Source organism: Mustela lutreola, chromosome 2, assembly GCF_030435805.1.
Source record: "Mustela lutreola isolate mMusLut2 chromosome 2, mMusLut2.pri, whole genome shotgun sequence".
Taxonomy (NCBI): domain Eukaryota; kingdom Metazoa; phylum Chordata; class Mammalia; order Carnivora; family Mustelidae; genus Mustela; species Mustela lutreola.
The window spans coordinates 179,288,719-179,307,639 of NC_081291.1; the positions used below are offsets into that span (position 1 = coordinate 179,288,719).

Consider the following 18,921-nt stretch of genomic DNA (forward strand, 5'->3'; position numbering starts at 1 on the left):
CTCAGAGTCTTCATCAGTGTTTTCCAGCTATGATAAACATTCATAGTCTCGAAAAAGCAGGGAAGAAATTGTTGTACTTGCTTTTCTTAAAAAAAAAAAAAAAAAAAAAAAAAGGCTCTTACCTGCCTGCTTCTACTGCCATAGAACAGTTAGAGAGCTCTGTTGATGGGCATTGGCTGTGGGGTCCATTAACCCTATACCACAATGAGAGGCCTGGATTAAATGAGTTCAGTTTATAGAAAACCATTAACACACATTTACTGCATTAGCTCTTTCATTTCAATGTCAATGCATGCCCATCTCTTCAGTAAAACATAAAAACAAAATGAAGAAACATTTTAACTACTTCTCTTTCCCTTCAGAGACAGGCTTCTAGGTACTTTGTATTGCTTTTCTCTCTGATCTCATATTTACTCCTGCTCCATTGCCAGCTGTCTTATGCACTTTTATTCCAATGCTCTTGCTAAGGCTGCCCATAGATACCTGACCACTTTGCTGCTAAGTTCGAAGGACCCATTCCACTTTTTATCTTGCTGAAGCTCTTGTGAAGTCTTGGACGTTACACTCCTTGGAACTCTTCCCATTTTTTGCTTCTATGTCACCACCCTTTCCCAGCTTTAGTTATTACCGGTCTGGCTCTCTTCTTTCTTGGTCTCCTTTGGGTCTTCTCCCTCACCTCATTTCTTAAATCTTGGTATTCCAGAGAACACCCTTCTTTACTTCCCTCTGTTAATTTTCATACCTGATAGTCTCCATGGGTCATCTCAACTATGCATGAATCTTTAGTTATCGTCTCTATGTTGATGATCTTCAAATCTTCAGCCCAGATCTTTCCCCCTGAGGTTCAACTACAAATATAACTGCCTATTGGACAACTCCACCTACCTGCCCCACAGGCATCTTCAATTCAGTTTACTTGAAATGGTTTCATTTCTATTGCAAAACCCTATCTTCCTTCTCTCTCTTAGTGGTAATATTATTGGCCGGCTTGTCTAAGAAGGTAACTTGATAGAATCTTTGACTCTTTTCTCTCCTCCCCCTCCCATATTCAATCAATGACCAAGACACATTGCTCTCCTTGCCTGAGAATAAATCCATCCTCTTATCTCCCAACCCCAAACTTACTCCCATTTCATGAATTAGACCCTAATCTTTTCTGGCTTGGGCTTCAAACACATAACTGTCTCTGTTTCTAGTCTTGTTCCTTCTTTTGCACTTAGTCTAAATCAGCTCTAGAGTGATCTTTTAGAAACGCAAATGTGATCATGCTATTCTCTTGCTTAAAATCCTTCACTAAGTGTCCTTAAAATCCTAGGTCACTCCCCCAACCCAAGCCCGCCCCACCCCAGCCCTTTACTGCTTCTTCTGTTGGACTGCTTTAGGGAAGATGAGCTAGAGTAATAGTTTAATCTCTAGCTATTTCATGCTTGGCTTCACTTTACTGAGGCTGCCAATTAGTGATTTAGAGGTGAACTCTTATGTGCTCTGCAGTGAACTGAGGCCTGCTTAAGTAGTCCTTGAAGAGCCTTTGGCCTTATTATCACAAAAAGCCTGCACTGACTTGAACCTATGACCTCAAGCTGAACATTTATATATTCCGTTGGCTGTCCCCTGAGTTAGGAGAGTGAGCTTTGGAAACGCTTTTGTTATTTCTAAGTCCAATTTGGCCTAAACACATATATTCTCAATTTGATAATATTTTAAATGTAATCTTTTCAGAAACAGAGAAGTGTCTCTTTCCTTCTACTCTCCCCTTCTTATAATTGTTTTTTAGAGAGAGGTGAGAAGATCTTCTCAACTCTACTGACTTTTATAAAATGGCATAGGAGTGCCTTCATTTTCTTGTCTTGTCATCTGTCTTTTTCTGGTTTTAGAAATGGAAAGTAACAACAGCTGGGTGTGATCATGTCAGCAGGAAACATTCTCACTCCCGGCTGATTCACAAATTGCCCCTGTCTTGCTTGCTGTTTCAAACAGAGGGACAGAACATAGAATGGACAAGAAAATTAAAGAATCTGTAGATACAAATTCTACTTACAGAGGTAAATTCTATTTACAGGGTCAATAAATAAAGAAAGGATACACAAATACCAAAGACACCCACAAGAAAAAAATATAACAAAAGTAACTCAGAAAAATTAGATACGGAGAGAACAAAAGGAGACACTGTTTTCTTAAGAACAAAAAAAAAAAATTTAGAAATTTTTTTTCACAGCTGGTAAATAAAATATGGTTTGTATAAAATATTCTAAAAGGTTGACAACTAGATAGTTATCATGGTAAACTTTCTCCTCTCTACCTGTTAGTCTTGTCTATAGCCTGAAAGAAATGACTGTCCAGGGGAAGAAAATCAACACTATGCATCTTACACAAGGATATCTTCCACCAGGGTGTGAAGGGCACTGGGATTGCGGATCAGTTTGTCCAGGAAGCTGACAATGTCAGTAAATTTCGGTCTGTGATTTCTCTCCTTCTGCCAACAATGGAGCATCAGCTGGTGTAGAGACGCTGGACAGCCCATGGGAGCTGGAAGTCTATAGCCTTCTTCAATGGACAGGATGACCTAAATGCAAACACACACAAGTTAGTCTCTTATTTTTTGGGACAAATAACACGACATATGCTAAGTTATCATTCTTTTTTATTCGGGAAGTAGAAACAAAAATATTGGTAAACATGAAAACTTGTGGGTACAAGCAGCCCAAACAAAGATAAATACAAAAGTTGTAAGTATCTACATTAATATCTGCTGACGTCTCTTTGAAGAAAATGTTTCTAAACATTTGGTATTCAGAGGGGAGGTTAAGCTTCATCACAATTTCAAGAAATAGTTCCTGTGTGATTTAACTGGAACGTCTCAAACCCAATTAGGGCATCAGAAAGTCAGTATAAGATTGATGTGTTTGGTGCAAACCACATGTGACAAATGTGTTAAGTAAAATCGTACCTCTGTTGAAGCACTGAACTCCTGAGTCATTTTTTATCCTTTTATAATAATGTCACTGTGTGTTCTTTTGCTGGCTATCATTCCTTCTTTCTTCTTTATTGCTTATTTAATTTCTCTTTGCTTACTTCTGCCTTTCCCTTAGTCTGACTCCAACATGATTATGAAGTCCTCTCTGAACTCCTAAGGTCATTCAATCCTTGAAATGCTCTCAGTGGCTAGCTTAAGACTACAGGGCAACAGGATCATTCAAGCCTGAGTATCCTCAGGGACAGTGCTCTCCAATAGAACTTTTTTTCTCTCTGTCCAACATGATAGAAACTAGTCACGTGTGGCTGTTGAGTGGTTGAAATGTGGCTAAAAAGACTGAGGAATTGAGCTTTGTGTTTTAGTTCATTTTAATTCATTAAAGTTTAAATTTAAATAGCCCCATGTGGCTAGCGGCTACTATATGGGAGAGGGAGGGTCTAGGGAAAGGAATCTCTATAAGAAGCCGAAGTTAAGAATAACAACGTGATGACAATAAGGTAGTCTTTTTTGTTTTGCTTTTTTGAACTCAGGAGATCAAATATAAAATAAGGCAGGATAGTTATCTATTTTTTATATGGCCCACCTGGGAATCTCCTAATAATATAACACAATTGACTTGGAATTTATATAGCTTATTTTTTTTTATGTGTTCAAAGTATTCATGTGGCCCTTTATCTTCTTTTTCTTTTAAGATTTTATTTATTTATTTTACAGAGAGAGACAGAGAGAGAGCAAGAGTGGGGAGGAAGCAGAGGGAGAGGGGGAGAGAATATGAAGAAGACTCCATGCTGAGTGTGGAGCCCAACATGAAGCTCGAACTCACAACCTCGATATCACGACCTGAAACCAAGAGTCAGGTGCTTAACCAATTGAGCCACCCAGGCGCCCCATTATGCAACCCTTTATTCTTATATCATCTCTGAAAGAGAGAAAGAAAAAGGAAAGGGTCCATCCCCCATTTTTGAGGTGGGAAGCTGAGGAACAGACTGATAGTTAAAGGCAGGCACACCTCAACCTCATCTCTGCCTTCATCAACAATAGATACAAAAATGCAAGTGTTGAGATTGTTAACCTGAGACCTGTCTTTATGGTAGCATCAGCGACATACTTTTTGTAATTTGTAAAAACACATCTTAATATCTTTTTTTAACTGACGCTGTTGACAGGACTCGGAAATGTCCATAATTCATGCTAGAAGCAGTTCGCAAAAAGGAGCAATAATATGCCTGTAAGAACCTCTTAACTGCTAAGCTTTAGCTTTTTGGTACTAGGGAATTTCTCATAATCCCATCAGTGTCTTTGTGACCAGAATACTTTAACCTGTCATGACACTAGCATTTTTGTATTCATTTTATACCATTATTGAACAAGATTTTTTTCTTATCTGTTTTCTGATTATGTTTGTTATCAACTAAGCTTGGATTTTAAGACCTTTTGTGACACATTTTAGTAAAATAAGATATGTGTAAAATGCTTGTATAGCCTCAAAACTACTGTGGATAGTTCTGAAAAGTAGCTAAGAAAAATAGGACAGAATTCGATTATAAAAAGGCTTTAAAATCCCACTCTAGGAGAGCACTGTAGTTGATTTACCCCAGTTACCTAATTATAAGTGCATAGAATGAAATAGATGATAAGTGAGGTTATATTTTGAGAAAAAAAATATTAGTTGCTTATTGAGTATCTATCAGGCGCTACATGATTTGCATCTTTTTCTTCACTGTGTAAAATAACTCAATTCAATAGTTGTTATTATTGCTATTATTTTTTTTTTAAATTGGAGCCTAATGTGGAACTTGAACTCATGACTCTGAGATCAAGATCAAGCTGAGATCAAGAGTTGGATGCTTAATGGACAGAGCTTCCAAGGTGCCCTTTATTGTCCTACTCTTAAGTGAAAAAATTTAGACCTAGAGAGATTAGGAAAATTGCCCAAATTCACACAGCATAGGTGGCAGAGCTATCATTTAAACTGAGTTCCATTAGCTTCCAAACTTTTTTCTCTGACCACTCCCCAGAAATGCTTTTTAGTTCTCACTATAAATCTTCCTTTCCAATTTTATATCAATTAACAGGATCATAGGAATGATTTCCATGTTACATTTTGTCATAGCATTTGACTTCATTGTTTTTATTTGGATCTCAACTTTATATTCTGTGTAAATCAAACATGTATTTACTTCATAGTTTGTAAAATGTTATCTTAGCCTGAAGAGAGTGATTTCTGAATGCTTCTGAGTCTTGTACACATTTCTATTATTGCATCTATTACATTGCATTGTAACTATTCATCTGCTTTTCCACTAGGGCTATACATACTTGAAAGCAGGAATTATGCCTGTAGATTTTACATTCTTATCAATTAGTATGATGCCTAACACATTAATAAATATTAGGGAACAAAATAAAAGCTATTAGAAGAAATTTTTGAATGTATTTTGATAGAGCAGCAAATTCTTAGAAAACCTGAAGTTTTAAACTACCCCAGAGGCATTCAAAGTATGAGCATGGCAGCATTTGGAATCCCCTCCGAAGGAAGGACATGTTGATCAAAAATTGGAGCATGGCGCTGCATTCTCCAAGTGATCTCATGATCTCACTTTGGTTTTCTTGGACAATGAGCCAGTGAGACCAGGGTTTGCTGTTCCCCAGGAGAGAAGGACTGGACTCAAACTCAGCTTTCTGTGAGACTGGTGGCTTCTTCCTCCTGTCTAGAGGGGTTACTATTTCTCAGTGTCTTCATGGTCCTTTGCTGACTTTCCTAGACAACTGTGGTAAATAATTAATGTCCAGTGCAGACTGCTTAGTGCCAAGTGGGTTGCTCATAGTCTCTTTTGACAAATTGCTCTCATAATTGTCTGTAAAAGAAGAGTGTGGACCCTTGTCTGGAACCTTTACCCATAATGAGTTCAGCAATGTTGCTGGCCCCAGGAAGCTTTTCTGTGGGGACAGTGGCCTTTTCTTCTGGTTGAACTCTGACTTTTACATTCCCTTAATTCTTTAACTTGTGACTTTGTAAAATTTGTGGAGCCCAGTATCATGTCAATTGTCATACATAAAGGGTCCTTGTAGGATAATAGTAACAACAATAACAACCCTGACAATAACAGCTGTTAATGAGAGCTTTCGGATACTTCCAGGTACCAGTTCTAAATGATTTACATGTATCAACTCTTTCAGTCCTCATAAAAACCTGTGAGGTAGGTACTATCACTTTCCCTACCTTACAGAAAAGGAATGTAAATAGAGAGAGGTTTAACTTGTCCAAGATTGTACCCTTAAAAGTCCTGGCTTCAAGGGAGCCAAAGGAAGAGATTTAAGCAATGTGATTCACAAAAAAGGTTAAAAGACAACTTCCTAAAGGATTTTTAAATTTATTCATCCAAAGAGATATATATTAACCATTTAACATCTACTATTGAGCATGCTATGTATAAGAGGTAACAAATGGGTAAGAAATATCTGTCTTTAGGAAACATATAATCTAGTGAAGAAGACTGGGGAGTTTGAATACAGTAAGTGCCAAGTAGAACAGGGAGTTTATGGGAGCATGTGAAGAACTGCCTAACCTAGCCGTGGTTCTCAGAGGAGGTGAGCTGGATCTTACAGGAAGTATAGAAGGTAGCAGGGTCAACTGGATAGGTTGAAGGTAGACTATGGGACCTGCTCAGGGAATGAAAGCAGATTTGTGCAGCTAGAATAGAGACTTCAAAGAGAGGGATGGCATGATTTGAGGTTGGGAGGTTAAGTAAAAATAATAGTTCTTAGGGTCATGAATAGTTTTGTATGCTACGAGTAACTTTTTGCAAAGGGAAAAGGGTTTTAGCAAGTAAATTGACATTAGATTTGCCTTTGGGAAGCTCACGCTGGCTTCAGTGTGGAGAGCACACTGGGAGGAATGGGAGATCAGGAAGGAGGTTTGCAGTGATCCAGGCAAGAGATGGCCTTAGTGGAGGCCTTAGTGGAGGCAACGACTGTGGCATACAGGAAGCGGGCGATTGGACAGGAACACAGGATAGGGTTAAGGTTAGACGTGGCAGGGCAGGTTTTTGGGTTGGTATCCTGATAAAGACAGAGACCACAGGAGAAGAAACAATTTTGGGGCCGGAGTGATGATGAGTTCAATTTCCTCTGAGCTTTCTGGTTTCAGATTCAAATAACATATTAACTTTGAGAGCTTATTATGTGCCACACTCTGGCTTAGCTCGCTTTATTTAGGTCTTGGATTACCTTATTATGTAAGTATGGTTATGCATATTTTATAGGTAAGAAAGCTGAAGCTCAAACTGATACATAGATTGGGTCAGTATTGCATAGCTAATAATTCCCTGAAAAAAGAACTGGTATTATCATCTTGACAGCCTCTGGATCGTGGTAGTGGTAGAGAACATCTGTCCTGAGCCTTGAGCCAGATCCCTGACTTTGTGCCAGAATTAAATCCTGACCCTCTTTCCCCGTTCTGTGCACTCCATGCTGCCCCACCTACCTGCATGTGCTGGCACAGCCGCAGCTCATGCTCTGCCTTCTCTGTGGGTTTTTTAAGTCTATCACTTTCAGTAGATCTTTATGAGGTTGTCAAGCAGGCACCTTAGATTTATTTTGTTCAAAACTCATCCCAGGGGCGCCTGGGTGGCTCAGTGGGTTAAAGCCTCTGCCTTCGGCTCAGGTTATGATCCCAGAGTCCTGGGATCGAGCCCCACATCGGGCTCTCTGTTCGGCAGGGAGCCTGCTTCCTCCTCTCTCTCTCTCTGCCTGCCTCTCTGCCTACTTGTGATCTCTGTCTGTCAAATAAATAAATAAACAAAATCTTTAAAAACAAACAAACCAACAAACAAAAACTCATCCCATTCCTCCTTTGGGATTCCTGTCCTTTGCAAAGAGTACCACTGTTCTTCAGTGACTCAACACAGAGATCAAGGAGTCATTTGGGACTCTCTCTTCCCTGATGCTCAAAAGCACCTGAATTCGTGCTAATGCTACTACCTTCATATATTTTAAATCCGCTCCATTTTGAATTCTCCCTCCAAATGATTTCTTTCCTAGTTTGCTAACAGCCTCCTAACGAGTCCACTCCTCTTCCTTTCCCTTCTCCACTCATCTCCCACAGTGCAGCGGAAGCAATCCTGAGGTGGTACTGTGATCCCATTTCTCCCACGTCTGAAATTCTGTGGCTGCTTGCCTTGAGCCTGGCTCTTGGTCCTCACCTTTGTCTGTGTCCAGGCCTTTGCTCTGGCCATTCCAAAACACTTGTGCTCTTTCAGCTGGGAGAGCTGGGCCCCTCAAGGGCAGCAACTGTTTCTTTTGCCCATAGGTTCCCAGCATCTAGCACAATGCCTTGTCAAGTAAAAAAATAGAGCTTCAGTGGTCACATATGTGATCTATGAAAGCTGTATTTTATGGGCAGCTTGGGAAAACCTATATTAACCTTTATCTTCATAAACATGTCTTTGGTGAGCAGCTTTGTTTTATAGGTATTTTCTGATTCCTTAGTTAAGGGCTCATGAGGGGCTAGAAGCATATGGGATACTTTGTCTAAAAGACTAATTGAGGTTTGTTGTTTTAGGATATGAAGGGGTGATAATTAACTACAGAGAATTTTGTAACAGTTTGTGATAGGTGTAGGCTGTCATCCTTTGGAGAAAAGTTATACAAGGTTAAACCCTTATTTAAAAATGCAAGAAGAAAATTAAAATAAAGTGAAAAAAATATGAAAATGACTGCAGTAATAATTTCCATGCAGAGGTAGAAGGAATTAGATTCTGTCAGAATTTATTATCTAAAACCTGGCTGGTTGTTCCAAATAGACCGTACTGGTTCCTTGTCATTGACACCGCAATTTTTAGCAGCCTAGAATCAACATAAGGCTCAGTTGGGGCACGTAGCAGACTGTTCTGCTCTTGCTGAATCTGATGAGTTTTCCAATTGTGTTGACAGTTTCTGAATCAAAGCAGGCAATGTGCACCTTTTATTAAGCCAGGCAAACAAGAAGTAGACAGTCAATATGAAGACGTTAAGACATCCCTGAACAATACCATTGAACAAGGGCTGCTTGGGTTGTGCAGGGAATCACATTTTTATGTTATAAGGCTGCTAAGTATCTCCAAAAAGAAGCACATTGACTTTAGTTATTCATACTTTCTTTTAAAAGAAACTGTCTCAAAATTTTAGTCTACCGAAATGTACATTAGTAAATGGAATGTGAAATGATTTTATTCTTATCTTCCCTCTAAATATTCATCATGGCTTTGTGGAAAACCTATAGTCTTAGGTAGAAAGAAGATAGTGAGGCAAAGGGTACCAATATATACTTCCTTTTTGGGGTAATGATTACTTATATTTATTAGGATATTTGATATTTAATACAATAATGCTGAAAACACTGGTAATCTCTTTTCCTGATATGCAACATAAAGATTATGTCTACATGGGAGAGGGGAAAAGAAGGAAGGAAAGACGTAGTTATAAGTAAATAACATTTATAATCTTATACTGATTTTCTTACTCGATATTTTTCCACATCTAGGATTTAAAATTCAGTGAAAGGCAATCAAGACCCAAATGAAATTCAGTGTCTGATAAGAAAAAAGGATACAAGGGAGTGAAAAAAATAAGGTACAGACAGAAAACATTTTTTTCAGAGGCTCATTTGTAATTTGTAGATCATTAGGGCATGGAAGCCTAAGATTTCCTTTTCAAGTTTAAGATAACAAATTCCTTGAAAGTCTACATTTAGGGCAGTTCCCAAACCTCACTTTTTGGAACTCACTATAGAATATCAAGGACCTTTTTAAAATGAAGAGTGGTTGTCTATAGGAGGTTACCACCTTTGAGACTGTTGAATGAGTGGACACAATGAGGAACAATATGAAGTGTAGGACTCTCAGAGGTTAAAGGTTCTTGGTAAGATTTGCCATTTGGAGAATTGTTTACCCCTAATGGTTGAAAGTCACACCTGTTGTGACAAATAACTAACATTATGTAATGATGTTTCACTTTGTAAGTCATGCAAAGAGCATTAGCAAAGTAATCCCCTGAACTGCATCGAAGTGCTAAACTGTTGGGCAGGCCTCTATGTCCTCATTAACGAAGAAAAGACAACTGGATTCAATGCCTGCAATTGTACCGTTCAGCTCAAAAAGCTGGAGTCCCTGAAACTGAGGTCTTTATCTGTAGGGCCTTTGGTAACCTCTCTATAATCTGAGGTTCTGTAACCTCCAGGTCTAGATTTGGCCTTCACAGAATAGGACTTCCTTTCCCACAGAATTCCAAATGCAGGGAGACCAAACCCCAGACAGGGCTAGAGACTGTCCTGGCTAGATAAGACATATGGAAATCAACTTTATGAGTATAAAGAAAAGGGGGCTCTTAAAATGTCCTCTTTGTAAATGCTCCAAAGAGAGCAAAAGATGGAATAAAAATTTTAAGAGCTAAAGAATGTAAAAATATTTCAATATGTAAATATATCAAAGTTATAATTAATTTTTTATGAAAACATTACTGGCATGTATACATTTTCTAGCTTTGTGGTCACTTAGTTACAAAAAAGTTTCCCTTGAAAATTACCCTGTGGTAGTAGCATATTGGTTATTGGTTTCCTCTACTTGGAACTTTACCATCTGAATTATTTACAACGGTGATTGATTGCCTTTCATAATATTCTCTATCACTCTTGACTCTAGCAGACATGCATCATGCTAGTATAATTAGTATATATTTAATTAAAATGCTGCTATTGCCTACATACTGATAGTAGCAGTTCTTGAAAAATTGTGCAAAGGAAGGCCATTTTGGCAATTGCCTTGGTATAGTGCATATTCAAATAAATGCAAAAATTCCCTCAGTAATATGGAAAGGTTGAAATAATGGGAATGGGCCTTTAGCAATTTCCTGTATCTTTCTTACACAGATCATTACACAAAGACCATTACATAATAAAGAAGAGTTTGGAAAATCTAATCAGAGACAAAAATTGGAAATGACTGGACTCTCTGAGTCATAAAATCATACTGCATTTCTAGGTAAGTGGATTCTACCCATCCACTATTCTTGGCTGAAATACTGACCTATAATTGTAAAGGTTATAGAATTATGAGGACAAACAAGAAATAGGGTAAAAGGTTATTTTCTTCCTTTATAAATTTTTGAAAAAAGAAATCAATTCCAATAAGGTCAAAAGGTTCTTTTCAACTGCATGACCTATAAAAAGAAAACCCTGAAGATAAACTCTAATTTTTTTCTTCATGTAAGCTTCAGAAAGCAATCTAAAACAAAACTTACTATTCTATAAAAGCTTTCGAAAACTAAGGAGCATAACCCCCTCAGAAAGACTGAGGCAGCATTATGTTCCCTAGTAAGTGTCAAACAAGATGTTCTCTAATACTGGCTCTTTTTTTGGAAAAATGAACTAACTTAGTAGCATATGCCTAAATGAAACCATACCCATGAGACATTTGGGTTTCAAATTGCTTCAAGTTTGTGTGTGTGTGTGTGTGTGTGTGTGTGTGTGTGTGTGTGTTTGTTTTTGTCTTTGTTGTTTCGTTTTGTTTTTAAACAGCATCATGTCAAGGAAAAAACAAAGCAAAACAAAACCCAAGACTCTGGTTTTGTGTTTAGATCATTAGATCAAGCCAAGTAGCCTTTCATTTATGTGGTATTAGTTTTTTTCCTACATATTAACTCTGTGGGGATTTGGTTATTTAATGTTGCCTACTGTTCATGTTTTGCTTCCATTTTCTTCTGTTAAGCACATTATACAGTGTAAGTGTTGGAAGAACCGCGGTGCCCTTGGTGTCATCTTTGGAACTTGCATAGTTCCTAGCATTACATTGTACTTCCATTGTATAATAAACAACAATTACTTGAACTTGGATGAAAATAACATAAAAAATAACCCAGCAATGCCTTTAAAAAAAAAAAAGAAAGAAAGCTAGGAAACAGCAAGGAGCTGTACACCTTCAACATGTCTATGACATGTTTCTGGTAGTAGGCTTAATTTTTCCATCATTAGAATTTGATTTTAACTTACTGCTGTATATGCTTTTGAGAAATGTAATAAATTTGTTACATTTTATAAATTTTTAATATTCAGACACAGAACATTACAAAAAAGATTTGTCGCTCCAAACAACAGCAAGTCAATCTGCATTCTTTTGCTAATAGAAAACAAAAACACTTCTCTTGTGACAGATTGGCATACATAATTAAAGATGCTTTCATTTCATTATATAGAACCTCTGTAGTATAGAGATTCCTTTGAATATTAGACTTCTACAGTATAACTTAGAGGGTAAAAGCATGTACTTTGGAGTAACCAAGGGGCTTGACCTTTAGTTCTACTATTAACTAGCTAGTAACCTTGAGTAAGTTATTTAAATTTTCTGGAAAGCCTCAGTGCTCTTACCTAGAAATGGTAGTAATAATAGTATTTATTTTAGATAATTATTTTGAAGATTAAATGAGCTAATAATCTAAAATACTTGGCTCAGAAAATGGAAACTATGATTATTACACTTGATTAATTAAACACCTTCTAGGTACCAGGTGTTTTACATATACTATCTAGTCCTGCAGTTGAGTATTCTGAATCCTGTTATGGATAGCATCTCAGAAAGCTTAAACAACTTGCCTAAGATAACACAGCCAGTGAATTGTGGAGCTGGGATTTGAACCCAGCTCTTTCTAGCCTTAAAGCAGTGGCTTTTCACTGGCAGTGATTTTTGTACCCCATCTCTGACTGGCCAATGTCTGGGGCCATTTTTGGTTGTCATGTCTGGGAAGACGATACTGATATCTCAGGGGTAAAGTAAAGGCTGGGGATGCTTCAAAACACCCTACAATGTACAAGGCAGCCCCCCACAACCAAGAATTACTCAGCCCAACATGTGGTATGCCAATAGTTCTGAGGCTGAGAAACCTTGCTCCAAAGCTCTCATGATCTTGCCGATATACCAGAGGCCTCACTAGAATAAGGTGGTGCACGATGTTAATGTTTTGATACTGCAGTAAATAAAGTTGCTCTTGAAAAAAAAAATTTATACCAAAAAAGGACACAATAGTATATCTCAGGCAACACAATTGCTTTCTTTTGGGGGACCTCCCCCCTCACTGCCTGTGGTTATGGCGAAACTGCCAATCACAGTGCTCATCTGCCTATGAAGGCACAGGCTGGTACATAAAGCTAGCTGGGTCAATCACAATGTCTACTTCCCTGGCCTGGTTTGGGTTCAGGGTTGGGCAGGACCCTGACAGAGCCAACTAGAGTCTTCTCTGGGATTCATATGTGAGTTTTCACAGAGGAAAAAAGTTTCATTCTGCCAAGGTTGCCAAGCTGGAATGCTGAGCCTTGGAGTATAAAGAGTATAACAAAGAGGACCTTTGCTGTAGGAGAAAATGAGGTCAACAGATCTAGGGAACCACTAAAAACCCTGCATGATTCCCTGTAGGAGAAAATGAGGTCAACAGATTAGGGAACCACGAAAAACCCTGCATGATCCCTGGGATGCAGCACCACTAACCTTCTTAGTCTCATGAATGAAATGTTTAAAAATCTTTTTACTCAAGTTAGTTTGGGTTGAGTTTCTGTCATTTATAATCAAAGGAATGCTGAATAATAGAGTTTGCATGCTTTTTCTGACAGATATTAGGAAAAAAAATAACTATGCTCCATTCACAGTGTTGTTTCTATTTTAAAAAAAATAAAAAGAAAAAAGAAAAAAGAAGGCATGAGGACTACCCTTGAGGAATGCACATTCTCTTGGGGGCAGGGCTAGGACTCAGGAATATCAGAAGTTCCCCTTCTCACCTACATAGTGGCCTCCTTGAGAGCAGGGACTGGGTTTCTATTTTTCCATCCCCGCCCCACAGGCATACCTGGCCCAGTGACTGGCACATGTTTAATAAGTAACTGCTGACTAGCTAAGCAGATGGCACCTGCTGTTATGTTTGTAAGTTCTTTTATGGTCTAATCTTGTCTACTCTTTTCTCATTTTCTTTCCCTAATGTACAATACTACTGACCTGTGGGAAACTCATTATATTATTCACTAAAACAGATTCTACAAACTCAGAATTGTTCACTGTAATAAAATATGCCATGGTCTACAGAATAGAGAGACTATTTCATAAAAACGTTCTGAAATTTCCTGAACTCATTTAAAATCATAAAACACGTTAGCATTCTGTATTTAACTAAGCCCACAGCTTAAACTCACAAAATGTAGTAAAAGTATAAAATAATTCAAAAAGAACATAGTTGGATTTTTATTGTCCAAAATATTACTTTCCTTATTTAAAATGCACCTTGGCAAACAAAAGACAATACTTTGACCAAATAAATGAGAAATGTAGAACAAACAGGGAATAACGTATTTGGAGAGGAGCAGCTGGGAAAGTTTTGATTAAGCTATTTCTGCTTCCAAACAGAAATTCTGGTTACAGGATCCATCACAGATATGCTGACTTCCAATATGTTAAGCTACACAGAATTTCAACTCCTTACAGCAGCAGCAAAAAATAGTCACAAGATACATAAAAGATTTCAGCTCTTACCACTTTCCTCTGGTTTTGTATTGATCTGAGGACCTCAAGAGTTTGAATCCCTTTCCCACCCAGAAGCTTTTGTTCTCTTATTTTTAGATTCTTGCTTGGATACTTTTTGGTAACCACTCAGAGATGATGAAAATTTCCAGCTTAGTTTCTACCTGGTCCTCAAAAAACAGTCAAGCTCTGGGTGGAGGGAGCACTCAGCCCTGTGCTGCGGGCATTGGCAATCCTGAACAAATGAGAATAGCCTTAATGTTGGGAGTCAATTACTGGCTGCAACAGCTTCTTCTGGTTCCAGATATAGTCTCTGTGGCCAAATGAGGTCTAATAGACAGAATTATTCTCTAAATGGTCATCTTGGCCACAGATCATCAATAACCATGGCCAGAACGGCTGGGTAAGCTGTTAGGCAAGATCCGAGAAGGGAAGGGTCGGCAACAGAGTTGGGAACCCTCTAGGCAACAATTAAGAATGATTTACATGGTCGTCTATGTTGGAAATTACACATTTGGACATTTTCCCCTCAGAGGCTGCTCTCCAAAAAATCTGGCTTGTGCTGTGGTATCTTAAACATGTACCCGCTCTGTTCTGTGGAAGTCCTGTCTCCTTCTTGTCACCTCCTCAGAGATTCTGGAATGTCCTGAACTTCAGAAAAGAACCACCTGGATCATTCCCTTGTCGACACAACTATGATAATTTCTCCAGAGATGTTAAAAATCATAGCTTATTATTGTTAAAAGGGATAGTAAAAATCACCTAACCCAGTCCTTTTATTATATTTACTGGTCATGAAGCTGAGGCACTTTGAAAATTAAGTGGGCTTTTATTGTTGAATTATAGTCCACATAATGATAGCCAGGGATACTTAATTGGCAGTACAGTGTACCCTAGCTGGTAAGATGGTAATTCAAGAGGCAGGAAAAATAATGGAATTTCTCTTTACATTTATTTATCTCATTCTACTATAAGAAAGATTATTTATAAATGTTTACAAAGAATAACTAATTATGACTTTATGACCACACAAAAATGACTTTGATGAACATATTTGGCACTGTACATAATGTATTCAAAATCAAACCCTTTGCATTTTTTATTCCCTTTTTATGTTCTTTTCCCCCAAAGCAGGGATTATCATGTTATGATACTACGTCTTTCACTTCTGACTTTGTTTACAGTCTATCTTCCTTCTGCTGGAGGGTGAGCTCCATGAAGACTAGACATCACTGGCTACATAGGGAGCTACATGGACTGTAAACCAAACCAAAAAAGAAGCAGTTATTTCATCCTCTCTTTTCCTTGCCCATGTCTTGTTCTAGAAGGTTATTAGCATGTCCTCTAAGATCACCATCAAATTGTTAGCTATATGATTCTAGGGGAATCATGTCACATTTGTATACCTCAATTTCACAAGTATGTTGGACTTGGGCTGGACTAGATAATCTTTTGGTCCCTTCCAGATATAACATTTCTTATCTGTTCTATTTCTAGTTCCTAGAACAGAGAAGGCACCCAATAAATATTTTTAAATGAACAAATGAATATATTAGTATGGTAGTACTGTACATAATGCGCAAACAAATATATGTCAGCTGTGAATGCCTGAGAACTTTTTATCCGTAAGGGTATATTGTTTGTAGTGTTTGGAGCCTATGAATTGGGCATTTTTTATTTGAAGTCTGCTGGGGGAACTGGTTAAGGACTAAATGGGATACTAATGAAAGATGGCACTTGAAGTGAGGGCTCTTCTGTGCAGTGGAGACTTACTCACTGGGAAAAGGATTTTTTATTCTGGAGATTTGCTTGAGTGGCCTATTTTAGTCATGAGAAAGTAGGATAAGTAGGCAAGCATTATTTTGAGCTTAGAGCAGAGCAGGAACTATGGTGACTGAATGCAGGGCTTCCATTACCATGGATAATGGGTTTTTTAAAAAAAAAATTAGTTCCATTCAGGATTAAAGGGGCAAATTTCTGCTTCTGATATTCAGTTTTAAGAAGAACTGGACTGGCGATCACAAGTTGCTCCAAACAAGGCCCAGTGGCAGAAAAGAGCAATGAGGTCCTTCAAATAAAATTCCCTGAAGAATAGTAGACTCTTGGTAGATGACCTGCATCCAAAAGTCTTTAAGTTATGGGAGTTGAGCCGAGGTCACGGGTTAGGGCACAGTCTATACTTAAGGGCAGATGCACTGCGGGGCCTACCCACATGGGCTGTGTTTCGATGATGCTCATTGGAGAGCAATGATTGAACAGTGTGTGTGACCTCAAACTTGCTGCCATGTAGGTTTCTAGATCGGCATTCTCCAGAGTCAACAGGTCCCCATAGACTGAGTAGGACTCAGCTTCAAAAATCACACTGTCTGGCAGGGAGAAACAATCACCATGGTGAGCAAATCCAGTCTTCTCCATTCCTGGTATTAAAACTGTGTTTGTTACTCAGTAAGTCCTTTAGATCCTTGGACAACTTGAGGTTGGGATGGAATAATGAATGAGGTAGGAGGTATGGATGGAATGCCCAAGCAAATGACTGGGAAAAACAGAAACAACAACAGCAACAAAAAGAGATGTGAAAATAGATTTAGTCTGAGTATGTATAGGGGTTTTCTATGATTAAATTGCCTTTTTTTTTTTTTTTTAACTGTGAACATCCAGAAGCACATTAGAGGTGAGCTCCCATTAGCATTGAGGAAGGTAAATGAGTGGACAAAGTCCACAAATTCTGAGATGAGAAAGTGTGAAATTAAAATCTATTTTCAGTTCTAACAGTATACTTATTGGCATTGTCAGGTACTTATATTTCCTGACTACTGTTTTTATCTCTTTGGAGGTCATAGAGATCACATGTGTGTTGACTTTCTTGTTGTATAATATTATTAATCACCAAGGTAATTTTTACAGGTAAAACAGGAACAAAAGAAATTGCATAAGGGGTCATATATCTCAAAAGGATCATATCAAATTTCATACTGATAATACATTGCCTAAAAGTACTTGCTCTTTTTCTTCTAAGTATTATTTAGTTTAAATTAATTTGCTTTTTACAGTGGCGGATTACATTGCCCTCAGGAAGAAATGAAAGGTAAACATTATTTTTGTTACTTGTAGGTCAAGACCGTTGCATTAGCACAGTCATGTGTGTAGGAGCAACGTTTGTAGGAGTCTCGAATGTAAGATGTGGATCAGGGATCATGCGACAAAGCCCATCAGCTGGCCCCTGTGACATGCAGTACAGCTCAGAGTGAAAGGTTACTTAGCTTCTTAAACTCAGCCACAGACCCTGAACAACTCTCAGGAAGAGAAGGGCTAATCTGAGTGAGGGCAAAAGACATATTTACTCCTCAGAGTTAACGTGTTTATACTCACAAAATGGCAGTTTAACTATTGATGGCACTTACGTCTTGGTTAGACATTTCCCAATAAGGTCTCTCTCCATAGGACATGACCTCCCACATGACAATGCCATAGCTCCACGCGTCACTTGCTGAGGAGAATTTTCTGTAGGCAATAGCTTCTGGGGCCGTCCACCTTATGGGAATTTTCCCACCCTGGAAAACAAATTGGAAATTTCTCAGCTGACTCACAAGTGTATTAAAAAATGAAATGGCAGTCCAATTAAATAACTTTTGTTAGAACAATCTAAATACTGCGTGATAGCATTGGCATTTTAAATAAAAATAAGAGAATAAGAATAATGTTAAATGTCACAAATATTTTTTCCTATAATAATTATTCAGTGCTAGCAACTTTAATGGGAAATAAGTCACACTTCAGAAATACTTTATTTCATTCATTGGGGAAATTTATTTTCACTTTAGATTCACACAATTAAACTCACTATCGTGCCATTTGAAGAAAGTTCTGGATTATAGAACATTAAAACTAAATATCATTCAACATTCATTAAACATTGTATTACATGTATAAATAATAATGAGAATAACTTCTAAGTTAATTGAAGATAAATGGTTAAATGCAGAACTGAGCCATTCTCTGCGGTTCAATATTTATCAGGACTTTCCCTCTTTCCTTTTTATCTATGATTATATTTACTTTAAATTAAAAAATCCTTTAACATTATACAAGGGCACCTGAGAAGGGTAGTTCTTCTTTGGAACACTTTAGGCCAGATTATATTCTAGTTCTTCAGTGTTCCCTTTCACATTTGAACATATTAAAGAGATGAAATAGCATGAATTTAATCTATATTGGTCAGGTATTAAAGCCCGCTATTGTGTTATACTTATTTTTTTATCAGCATTTATTACACTTTATCTCTCAAAACACTCTATAAATCCTTTTTACTGTAATGACAAGAACAAAACAATTCATCCATTTGATGTACAATCTTTGAAATTTTTGTAGCTCTGAACAGCAAGTCGAGCGGGGAGAGAGCACCGCTGTCGCCAC

At 37.9% G+C, this 18,921-nt stretch overlaps 1 protein-coding gene across 3 annotated transcripts in view; it reads right to left on the bottom strand.

Moving 5' to 3' along the window:
* The window catches only part of EPHA6 (EPH receptor A6), an 878,132-nt gene that overhangs the window by 11,992 nt on the left and 847,219 nt on the right, over positions 1-18,921 (bottom strand). For all 3 annotated transcript variants that reach the window (XM_059164403.1, XM_059164402.1, XM_059164404.1), the window contains 3 exons: positions 17,910-18,059; positions 2,370-2,563; positions 123-194 (listed from right to left, as the gene is read on the bottom strand). In XM_059164403.1, the coding sequence (XP_059020386.1) occupies positions 123-194; positions 2,370-2,563; positions 17,910-18,059 (416 nt within the window). The remainder of the gene's footprint in view (positions 1-122; positions 195-2,369; positions 2,564-17,909; positions 18,060-18,921) is intronic.